This window comes from Mesoplodon densirostris, chromosome 11 (genome assembly GCF_025265405.1).
Source record: "Mesoplodon densirostris isolate mMesDen1 chromosome 11, mMesDen1 primary haplotype, whole genome shotgun sequence".
Lineage (NCBI taxonomy): Eukaryota > Metazoa > Chordata > Mammalia > Artiodactyla > Ziphiidae > Mesoplodon > Mesoplodon densirostris.
In genome coordinates, this window is record NC_082671.1 from 71034505 (window position 1) to 71046213 (window position 11709).

Here is an 11709-nt window from a genome sequence, read left to right on the forward strand (position 1 = left end):
TCCGGTGCAAGTCCCACTCATCTCTCTGGGACTCAGTTTCCTCATCTATAGCATGCGGTGACTCTACCACCTGCCCCCCAAGCATTGTTGAGAGGTTAAATCATTGAAAATAGCTAGTGTTAGGTGCCGTGTAAATGTTATGTTGTTGGGCTTCCTTGGTGGCGCAGTGGTTGAGAGTCCACCTGCCGATGCAGGGGACACGGGTTCATGCCGGGGTCTGGGAAGATCCCACGTGCCGCGGAGCGGCTGGGCCCGTGAGCCATGGCCTCTGAGCCTGCGCGTCCAGAGCCTGTGCTCCGCAACGGGAGAGGCCACGGCAGTGAGAGGCCCGCGTACTGCAAAAAAAAAATGTTATGTTGTTGTCATTGTTGGGGCTGGAGGCACGGGAGCAGTGCACGTGTGTATGCGGGCGTGAGTGCATGCACGTGTCCGGGCTAGGAAGGTGAACATCAGAGGCATCAGAGAACTGAAGGCTGGCAGGGGCAGGGTGGGGATCTCCTGGGACACCGTATGGAGGAGTCAGTGCCCTGGGACCCTAGGGGATTATGTAGGGACCAACCTTCTCATTGTACAAGTGGGGAAACTGAGGCCCAGTGAGGGGAGGACCAACCGCAGGTCACAGAGCCAGGGGCAGTCTTCCTATAGAAGGGGTGGGGTGATGACACCTTATGGGTGGAGTGAGGTGGACCAGCCTTGGCCTTGCCACAGGCCAGGCTCCTGTCCCCGTAAGGCCCCTGGCTTCCTTGTCCTCATCCTTGGGGCTGAAATTCCCCTCTCCCTGGCCCAACCCAGGATGCTCCTGGCCAGCGATTGGTCAGGGGCTGGGTCAGGGGCTGGGTCAGGGTGAGTTGGGAGAGGCTTTGGGTGGAGGAGGTGGGAGAACGGGGTTGCTGCTGAAGAGAGGGGTCGCTGGAAGTAAGGGCCAGACCAGACCATGGGATGGAGTATCAGGGCCGCCCTGTTCCTATTTCACCCCCCTATGCCTCCCCTCTGGGGGTCCGACCCCTGATTTCACCAGGGCCCGGGCTCATTCACTCTCACTCATGGCATGTGACATCCTCAGGAAGCCACTGTGGCAGCTTCCCAGGGTCCCCTGCCGGGCCCCTCACCTCTCCTCTGCTGTCTCGAAGCAGTCGATTTGAGCAAACACATCTGCGATCTCGTCCTTCAGCTTCTGTGGGGTGGCGGGGGTAGGGTGGGGAGGTAGAGTCAGGGGGCGGAGACTGGGACAGAAAGGGGTTCACGACCCACCCCCCAACCCCAAACACAACCATTCCCACTTCCAGGCATGATTCCCAAACCTCTGTCTTGAGCTGCCACTAAGGGACCCTCCCCCTGGTGGATCCCTTTCCCGAATATCTCATATCCTCAAAATCCCAAGGCAAACTTCTTGCCTCTGTTTATACCTAGTTCTCCCGGGGCTCCTCTCTTGGGGTGAGGGAGTCCCCAGTCCCTAGCCTTTCACCCACTCTATTTCTGGTCTCCCCATCTCTCACCTCTGCAGCTGAAAAGTGTCCTACCCTTGAGGCAAAACTTCCCGACAAGCCCTCCTCCACCCAGCTGCCATCTTTCTGAAGCACAGCTTGGTGCCGGCCCTTCTTCCACTCAAACTCCATCCACGGCTCCTTACTGCCTTGCCAGGCAGGAGGTACAAACTCTCACCCAATGATCAGGCCCCAGCTCCTCTCTGGTTTTCCTCCATCCATCCATTTACCCTGTCCCGCTCCCTAGACTCTGTGGCCACTACGAGCCAGGTGCTATGGGTCAACGGGGTACAAGATGGCACAGAACCTCTTCTCAGGGACTTTGCAATTCCAGTGAAATTTACAGAAGAGGACACTGAGGCCCAGAGAGGTGAAGGGACATGTCCAACATCTGACTCCAAGCCTGTGCTTTCCCTGACACCCCCCAAGCCTTTTCCATCTTGACCCGGCAGGAGATGCCCAGTGGCAGAGGAGTCCCCCTAACTCAGTGGCAGCAGAAAGGGCCCCCAAAGGCACCCCAGCCTTCCCTCACCTCCCTCAAGATCTTTGGGATGGGGGTAGTCCTAATAGGGGTTTGTCCTGGGGCCCAGGAGCAGCATGGGGCCTGGAGCATCCTTCTGAGCCCAGTCAGCTCCTGTCCATGTGAACTTGGCCAAGTCACTGAATGGCTTCCCCACAAATAAAATGAAGGTTCACTCGTAAGTATTAACTGAACACCTACTATGCTCTGACTATTGGACTTGGGATATAGTGGTGGGAAACAGACCCAGGCTCTCCTTACATGGAGCTCGCCCCACTGGACTTTGGATCATGGGGCAAATGAAATGACCATGCAGAAAATGGTCAGAGTAATGGTCTAGAAAGAGCCTGGCACATGGTAAGTACTTGCTGAGGGAGTTATCTTGTGCCTTCGTCTTTCTCTGGAATCTTAGGTGTACACGTGTTGGGATGGGAAGTGGGGTCCCACACCAACTACAGCCAGAGTGGACAGGGCGACCCCTAGAAGGAGAGGCATTTGGGCTGAGAATGAACTAGGAGAAGAAGGAGCCATGAGGAGGGATTAGGAGAGTCTCAGGCAGAGGGAACTGTGAGTGCAAAGGCCCAGGGGCAGGACCGAGCATGGTGGCACATTCCAGGAGCAGAAGCAGGGCCTGTTTCACAAGGTTGCTGAGAATCAGATGAGCTAATGTCTGAGAAACTGGTGAACTGACAAGTGCTGGACAGCTAATGGTGTTATCTTGACCAAATGGTCTACATTTTCGGGGGGATGAATCTGAGGTCTGGGTTGGAGATGAGACCAGACTGAGGCCATGCAGGTGGGGCTTTGCACATAGTAGGTGCTGAACTGATGGTTCCCTTTCTCTCCCCTGCTCTCCTGGCTCTCTCTGAGCCCTGGCAGCTGAACCCAGGAGTGGGGACTCCCCTGAGAATTCTGTTCTCCCCACTCCTGGGGGCTGGGGCTGAGGCTACATGTGGGCTGGAATCTGGCCCCGCTCTTGGCCCAGGCTGGGTCAGGAGGTGTGCGAACGTGAATGACTGCTTGCTTGTGGGTATGTGTGGTTTGAGGGTGTGTCAGCACGAACATGTGGGTGGACAAGAGCATGTGTATTTGTGAGCGTGAGTGTGAGCACACCTGGATGTCCTCCAGAAGCTGTTTCCGATGCCATTTGATCCGCTGCAGCTCCTCCGCCTCCCTGCTGCTCAGCTCCCCTGGGTCTGGAGAGAGAAGAACTGGTGGTCCCTGGCTCATTCCCCACCCTCCCCTCCATCACTCGGCTCCAGCCACCCCAGCTAGCTCTCACTTCCCCAGGGTGCTCTTCCTTCTAGAAACCATGACTTGCTTGCCCTCTTCATCCAGGCCTTGGCTCAGATGTCACCTCCTCCAAGAAGCCTTCCCTGACTGCCCTGTCTAAAGCAGTCCCTCCCCACACTCCCCTCCTACAAGCTTTATGTTTCTTCTGCCCCTCTGGGTACAGACTCCCTAAGCCATCTTGTTTACTTGCATCTTTTGTGTTCTGCTCATTCCACTCAGCCCCATGAGAATAGACACTTCAACAATTTTGCTCACTGCTGTATCCTCAGCACCTAGAAAGAGCCTGACACATAGCAGGTGCTCAGTGCAATACTTGCTGAAGGCATCCATCCTTTGCTGCAACTTTACTTCTTCACTGGATCACGCATCTGTCATTTATTCATTTGTTTGTATGACCAGGAAGTGGTGATCATTTTGCCTCGCATCCCATTGGCCAGATGTAGCCACACGGTTACAGCTACCTTCAAGGGAGGCTGGGTAATGAGCCTTTAAGAGGGTGGTCCTGATATCCTTACTATGTAAGATGGGGAAACTGAATTTGGGGGGACATTTCACAGTGCCTGCCCCAGACACTCAGGCTCAGAGAAGTGAGGTGACCTGGTCAGGGTCCCAAAGGGACAAGTTGCTGAGCCAGGGTGGGACTTGGGTTGGGATGACGACAAAGTCTGAGTTCTTTCCTCATCACCTGGAACTGAATTAAAGGAGACACAGGTGTGCCAATGTTCTGGCAACGTGCTATGACCCCACCTGGGTCATATGACCCCACCTGGGTCAGCTGACCTACCTCTACCCGACCCCCGCTTCCTGTCCCATCCATAACGCTCTCCTGGTCAAAATCTCCATGGAATCCTTATTCCACAGGGGGAAAAGTCCTCATCCAGCCAGGCTTATTCCCCACCATTCTCAACAAGAGCCTGCCAGTCCAGCCTGCCTGCTCCTCACTGCCCCCAAATGGTCTAACTCTCAGTCTTACTTCTCCACCTTTGCCTCTACAGCTCCTCCACCCTGTGATGCCTTTTCCTGCCCATTCAAATCCTCTCGACTCTCAAGTCCTAGCTTTGGGAAGTGCCTGGTCACGTTTCTTAAAGGTTTTGCAAGGACAGATATGATCTCTTCCAAATAAAAGCAGAGAATATCAAGAGGTCCCTTTCCCTACTTCCCCTCCTGTTGACTGAGCAGTCATCTTGGACTTTGAGATGTTAGCTGGGTATTGAGGTGGCAGAGCGCCAAGCTGGAAGGAGGCTGGGTGCTGGGCAGCCATGTGGAGAAGAGGCATCACGGTCACCCCCACCAGCTACCCACTTGGACTTTTCAATGAGAGAGAAATAAGTGTTGAGAATGTCTCAGTCACTGTTATTCTGAGTCTTTTTGTTACATCCGCCACACCTGAAACTCAACTTGCACAGTGTCCTTGTCTCTGAAGCATGAACCATAACCTAGACGGTGGTGGTCAGGATTAAAAAAATCTGAATTTTGTCAAACACTCAGTGAGGATCTGACATACGGGAAGGGTAAAACACACGTATAATGGGAACCATGTTGTGTCACCCAGTTCTCCCCCTCAGGACCAAGGCACCCACTCCCTCAGCTGCTGTGTGTGTGTGTGTGTGTGTGTGTGTGTGTGTGTGTGTGTGTAGCCTCCTGATGACTCACAGCTGAGTCCCTCCTCAAGAACTTACCTCAGCCCAAATGGAGCTGCCTTGCCCAAGGATACGCCCCTCCCAAAGGGCAGTCACTACATGAAAATCCAAGAGCCCTTGCCTGGTTTGTGGACCTGAGCAGGTTTTAGATTCCAGGCGCCACTGACTGAAGAAGAGGTCAGGCCCCTGGAAGGAAGGCTCCTGCAACACTGTGTCAAGTGTAAATGGTAATGATTCCCCTGTCAAGCAGCCAGGATGGGTCTGACCCACCTAGTCATAAAGTCAAGTGAGCCCAACAGCAATCCTTCGTAAGTGGTTCACCCAGGAACAGGTATGAGCAGAGACAGAAGGCTCCAGGAAGCCCCAGGGACAGGTGACCCAGACCCTCATGTCATCCACTTGTTGTCATTCTGTTGTACCAGGTCCCTCAGCTCATACTATGTCTTTATGGATGGATCCCTTGTGATCTCATGACAAAGGAGAAAAATGCCTGAATTCGGTTCCAGGATGGGTGGCTCAGTGTTTGTGTACAAGTAAAACTGGACAGCTATTGAACTACAGACCTGCTCAAGGTGTTCCAGAAAGAGAGTGGTGAGAAGTCCTCTCAGTGAGCAGAGCTTTGGGTAGGGCACCTGGTCATCTATTTCATGTGGAAAGAGAAGCGGCATGAAGTAAGAATATACATGCATTCATGGGCAGTAGAAGATGCCTTGACTTCTCGGTCAGAAGGAAGGAGAAAAGGAAGTTTGGGAACAGAGAGGTCTGGGGAAGAGTCAAGTGGGTGGCCCTATGGGAGTGGGCACAGAGTATGAAGATTTTTGTAAAGCACACTAATGTTCCCCAGGAAGCAGCCACCACAGGAGAGGCACTAAATCACCAGGCAGATAGAATGACTCAGCCAGTTGACATCAGCCAGTTTCTGACTGGCTAGCCCAGTGCTGGTACAACGGTACACGAATGAATGTGGCCTCTGTGGAGAGTCTGTGTGGACCCACTCACCCAGGCTCTCCACCACTGCTGAATATCAGACCTGCCAGCAACAGAGACCCATTGTTTCTTGAGAAGACCAAACAGCAACTTGGTGGCAAACCGATTACATTGGATCCCTTGTTCTGGATATGGTGGCCTTTCCTGCCCACAGAGCCTTGGTCAGCACCACTATCCAAGGGCTTGATCTGCTGACCCAGAACCCTGCAACACATCATGTTAGACTAAAGGATGACCCTCTTTACAGTAAAGGAGGTGTGGGAGGAGCATGTGGCCATGGGATCCAATGGTCCTCTTACACATTTCACCACCAGAGGATGCTGGCCTGACGGAACGATGGAGCAGCCTATGGAAGGTGCTGCTGAGGTGTCAGCTTGGAGATGATATACTGCTTGGATGGAGCATCATCCTCCAAGATGTACTATACACGGTAAATCAATGACCATTAGATGGTGCTCTTTCCCCAAGAGGTAATCTCCTGGGATTCAAGAACAAGGAAGGAATAGGAGTGGTACCATCCTTCTAGTGACCCACTTGGGAGTTTTCCTTTCCGTCCCTGCAACTATGAGGTCTAGAGATCCTGGTTTCCTGGGGGATGAAGGGAGGTGGCACTTACACCAGGGGACAAAGCAAGAGTCTCCTCAACCTCTAAATTCAAACACCCCTACTCCATGCCAGCAGCTCCATGTAAATTATGTCATTTAATCCTCACAACTCTTTCAAGTGGATCTTTCTCAGTTTAAGACACTGAGGGTCAGAGAGGTGAAGAGACTTGCCCTGGGTCACATAGCCAAGAAGTGGCAGTGCTGGGATCAAAACATTAGTTTGCCAACACCTAAGCCTCCATCCCAGGCGAGGTGGATTCTGCATGCCTTTGGGGACATGCAGGGACAGAAGGAGTGAGGGGCCATCCCCTCACACGGAGACAGGAGCAGGGCCATAGCAAGGGAGGCAGCGTTAGAGGCTGGGACCTGGAACTCCTCTGTCAGGAGTGAAGGGAGGCTGAGCTCCACGGTGGAAAAACCCAATCACCTCTAGTTGACTCTGGGGTGAAAGATCAGACTTTTGTGTTTTGTTTGTTTGCTTTTCGTTGTTTTCCTGTTGGCTGGGGCTTGTGTCCTGAAAGCCTGTTTCTGGCCCAGGGCACACCTGCTGCTGGAGGCCACATGGATTCCAGACAGGCTGCTTGTTGGAGAGAAGCTGGGTGGGAATTCCGTGTTTCTATTGATAATCCCCAATGTGGATCCCATGGCTGGGTCCCAGGCCGACTTCTCTTCTCTCCCCATGGGGTCTCATTAATCCCCCTCTCCCCTCCTGGGCCAAGGAATCACACACATACCCTCAGCTCCAACTCCTTCCCCGAGCTTCAGACCCTTCCATCCCCCTGTGTCCTGACCAACAGCTCATTTGTCACTGTGACTGAAACGGAACTCCTAGAATTTCCTGTCAACCTGGCCTTCTTCCTGAGTTCTCAAGTTCTGGGAATGGCCCCCCAGATACCCTAGCCAGAACCCCAGGAGGCACCTTGTGTCTCCTGGGGTTCCCAACCACCTTGTGTCTCCTGGGCTTCCCTGGTGGCGCAGTGGTTGGGAATCTGCCTGCCAATGCAGGGGACATGGGTTCGAGCCTTTCCCTGGTCTGGGAAGATCCCATATGCCGCGGAGCAACTAGGCCCACGAGCCACAATTACTGAGCCTGCGCGTCTGGAGCCTGTGCTCCACAACAAGAGAGGCCGTGATAGTGAGAGGCCCGCGCGCCGCGATGAAGAGTGGCCCCTGCTTGCCACAACTAGAGAAAGCCCTCGCACAGAAATGAAGATGCAACACAGCCAAAAACAAACAAACAAACAAACAAACAAACAAAAACAAGGCCAACATGGTAGAGCTGGGGAAAGTGCTTTTTTCTTTTTCCTGGGAGAGTGGGTTGGCATGAGGGTAGAGAGGGGTTATTTGCCATTTTTTTTCTTTTAAGGTACGGGTTAGGGTTATGGTACAGTTGAGGCTATGGCTACAGTTTAGGGTTAGGGTACGGCTTTTTTATTTGCCTATTTTTTTTTTTTTTTTTGTGGTACGCGGGCCTCTCACTGTTGTGGCCTCTCCCGTTGCGGAGCACAGGCTCCGGACGCGCAGGCTCAGCGGCCATGGCTCACGGGCCCAGCCTCTCTGCGGCATGTGGGATCTTCCCGGACCGGGGCACGAACCCATGTCCCCTGCATCGGCAGGTGGACTCTCAACCACTGCGCCACCAGGGAAGCCCTTGCCTTTTTTTTTTCATGCAGCTCTTTTCGTGGTTTGACAGGCGCATTCCTGAACCCTCTCAGTCCACTGTCCCCTTCTGTCAGGTCCTGACCCCAACAGGTGGCAGCTGGCTGAGTACATCTGAACCCTGAAACAGTGCTGACAGCCCCAAGCCTGTGGCACTCATCCCGTGGTGCATGGGGGGTCTTCCAACCCTTCACCTGTTTGTTTAAAAGTGGGGATTTCTCTCCATTTCAGAGCTGACGACACTGAGGTGCAGGGACGGTGACAAGGACACAGCCTGAGGGGGGTCACTACTGACTCCAAGCCTAGTGATGATGGAGTTTCAGGCACTGGTGCAGCTCATGGGAGATGGATTTTACTGATAATAATAGTGACAATAATGATAAAAAACACAAAGGTATTAAAATGATGGTAACAACCGCCACCACCGTGAGCTCTGTTTACTCCTCACTGGGCTGTGCTTCCCACACCTCGTGAAGGCTGCCCTTGGACACCGACCCATACACTCCGCGGCTGGGCTGCCCTCCGCACCCCGTGCCCAGCCAGCTGAGTGTGCCCAGGTGCCGCCCCGGCCATCACCCCAGCGCCTCTCTACTTCCCCTTTGTCCTTCCTCTTTCCCATCATATTTTTAGAAATCTGCTCGCAGCCTGGCTTCCAGGACAGCTGGCTCCGCTTCCCCTTTCCAGGGCAGGAGGAGGGTGCGATTCTGGGGTCCTGAAGGCGGAGGCTTCTCAGAGTCTGGGTGCGAGGGGGTCTGAGATGGGGGGGCGGCTAGCAGAGCTGCACCCCGCCCCAGCCCCAGAGGGCCTGCAGGCGCATCAAATCGTGTGGCTTCCTCCCCCAAGCCATCTGCCTCTATTTTTAATCTGCAGTCTTGTTGCACCAGCCCCACGGCTGTCTTTGGTCACATTGGGGCTTTGTTACCTGGACCTCTCAGCTTTTCAGCAGACCTAGGGGGAGGGGACCTGCTTCTGGGTGTCAGACACCCATAGCTGGAGGAGGAGGGCAGGCAGCCCCTTTGCCACCATCCTGTCCATTGTACGAGCAGGGAAACTGAAACCCACAGAAGGAAGAGGCCCATCATGACCACTGGCAGGTTGGTGCACAGCTGAGATCTGAGCCAGGTCGGGCTGACTCCAAATCCTTGTTCTTTCCCCACTTCCCCGGGGTGAGGCCAGGATGATGGTGCCCACTTAGAGAGGACAAGTCAGAGCTCAGAGAGGGAAAGTCACCAGGCTGTGAAGGAGCTCCCATTAAGACCCAGTCTGGGTAGCAGAGAAATGACCTTCCTTCCCTCCACTTCCTCCAGGAAGTCTTCCCAGATCTCCCTTGCCCCGGGTAGAGAGAGTCACTCCCTCCCAGGCTGCAGGTCTGTGCCCATTTGCACATCTGTCCTGGGTCACTGTCCTACAGGGTTTTCTCCCCCTTCCCCCCTTTCCCGAGCCAGCAGCTCCCTCAGGGCTGGGCTTGTGGCTGGGTCATTGCTGTCTCTAGCATTGCACAGCCCAGGACCTGCACACCAGAGGACTACTTATTGAATGAATGAATGAACGAATGAGTAGATGAATTGATCAGTGGAGTCCTCACATCTCCCAAGAGACTGCCTGCAGTGACTCCATTCAATCCCTGTCGTCCCAGGACCAGCCTGAAGCAAAGCAGTGACTCATCTCTTGGCCTCCCTGGGGGAGCCTCGCCCCTCCCCTCCCTGACAGCCCAGGCTCAACTGGGGCTCTTGCTCTTCTCAGGTCTTGTCTTTATTCGGCCTCTTATTGGCCACCCGACTTTGGGCAATTCCGTCCTCTCCTCCAGTTCACCTCTGTGAGCCTCAGTTTCCTCTTTGCATTATGGGGACAAACATCCTAAGGACTTCTGTACACGAAGACCCCAAGAATAATGGTGGAAAGACAGGCAGTGTGAGGGGGATTACTTCACTGTTTCTTGTCACCCTCGCATCTGCTGAGTGACCTCGAGCCAGGCACTGTTCCTCCTGGGTCTCCGCTTGCGTCCCTACTTGCCCCTAAGATGTGTTCACTGAGCCATACAGTCCGCAAGCCACCTGCCCCCAAAAGCCCCCAGGAGAGAAGCATGAGGTTCGGGGAGAGAGCACTGGACAGGGAGCTTGGAGGTGGGGAGTCATTCTGCCTCAGCAAGACTGTCCCTCTCCTGGCCTCCTTTGTTCCAGCTGTAAATGGGGGCTGTTGAAATGGATCAGTGGTTCTCTGTGTTCCCCAGAACACTTGGGGTGAGGGGAGGCCCAGTGAGTGGACTCAGACTGCTTTGTCTTAGGTTTTGTTTGAAGAAAGGGGTCTGTTGCTAACAGGGTTCACGTCATCTGGGCCTGGGGGACTGGACAGCTCCTGACAACGCTTGTCTTCTGAAGTTCCAGGCCATGCTGGAACATTCTGAGATGCAGGGTGCAGAGACTTGGCCGCTCTCCTCTCGGCCTCACAGAAACACACCACAACACAGTCCTGTCCTCTTCCTGTACCAACTGACAGCCTCCTCTCCTGCCTACCAGGTAGGGTCTCAGCCATGGTCCCCTGCTGGCCGCTCCACTGGCAAAAGTGGTGCCCTCAGCCTCACAAAGGCCACTGTCACCCACCAGAGGCCAAACGGGCTGCAGGGCCCTTGTGCCACCCAAACAGTTATCATTCTCACAGACATCATCATCTTCAACACAAGCAACCTTTCTCAGTCCCACCTCAGGGTTTTTGCACTGGCTGTTCCTTTGCCTGGAATATTCTTTCCCCAGAAACCCACATGGATCACTCCCTTCCCTTCTACAAGTCTCTGCTCAAACGGTGTCTCCTCTTGAGGACTTCCAGCCACCCATCTTCCTTACCTCACTTTACTGGTCTTCAGCCTGCTTGTCACCACCTGACATAGTACATTCATATATTTACTGTCTGTCTCCCCCTCCAGAGCGTAAGCTCATGAGGGCAGGGGCCATGCCTGCTTTGTTCGCGGGACTCCCAGCATATGCAACACAGCTTGGCACGTAGCCTAAGCTCATAAATATCTGTTGCCTGCTTCTGCATGTCCCATCTGTGTTATATCTATTTACACACCGATTCCTGTGAGGCAGGCACTATTATCCCCATTCTACAGAACAGGAAACTGACAGGTCGGCCCAGGTGCTTACCTGGGTGGCACAAGTCCATTCTGAAGCCCCCGGGGAAAGGTGGCCTGTGCTCCTGTGGCCCACTGACCCAGCTGCTGCTCGGGCTGCTCAGGCAGGGATGCGTCATCTCAGCTACAACAGGCCCCTTCCCGTTTGCCCCGCCCAGCACAGTGTGGGGAGGAAGTCCTGTCCTGCTGGGGTCTGGTGCGTAGTCTCTTGATGTAGCAGCACTTCCTAAAAACCAGCCGAGTTTTGAGTAGCGGGGACTCTTTGCATTTTGGGTGTGGGCAAGGGAGGGATAGAGGCAAAAGAGACAGAGAGGGATAAGAAGAGAAAGATGGTGACACAGAGAAAAACACACACACACAGATACACACACACACACACACACACACACCCAGA

At 54.1% G+C, this 11709-nt stretch overlaps 1 protein-coding gene across 1 annotated transcript in view; it reads right to left on the reverse strand.

Annotated features, from left to right (window-relative positions):
- Nucleotides 1–11362, reverse strand: part of CYTH4 (cytohesin 4) — a 28346-nt gene extending 16984 nt beyond the window's left edge. Inside the window, exons 1-3 of the mRNA XM_060112515.1 lie at nucleotides 11329–11362; nucleotides 3118–3200; nucleotides 1110–1174 (exon numbers count right to left, since the gene is read on the reverse strand). Coding sequence (XP_059968498.1) covers nucleotides 1110–1174; nucleotides 3118–3200; nucleotides 11329–11347 — 167 coding nt within the window. The 5' untranslated portion in view covers nucleotides 11348–11362. The remainder of the gene's footprint in view (nucleotides 1–1109; nucleotides 1175–3117; nucleotides 3201–11328) is intronic.
- Between the last annotated feature and the right edge of the window lie 347 nt (nucleotides 11363–11709).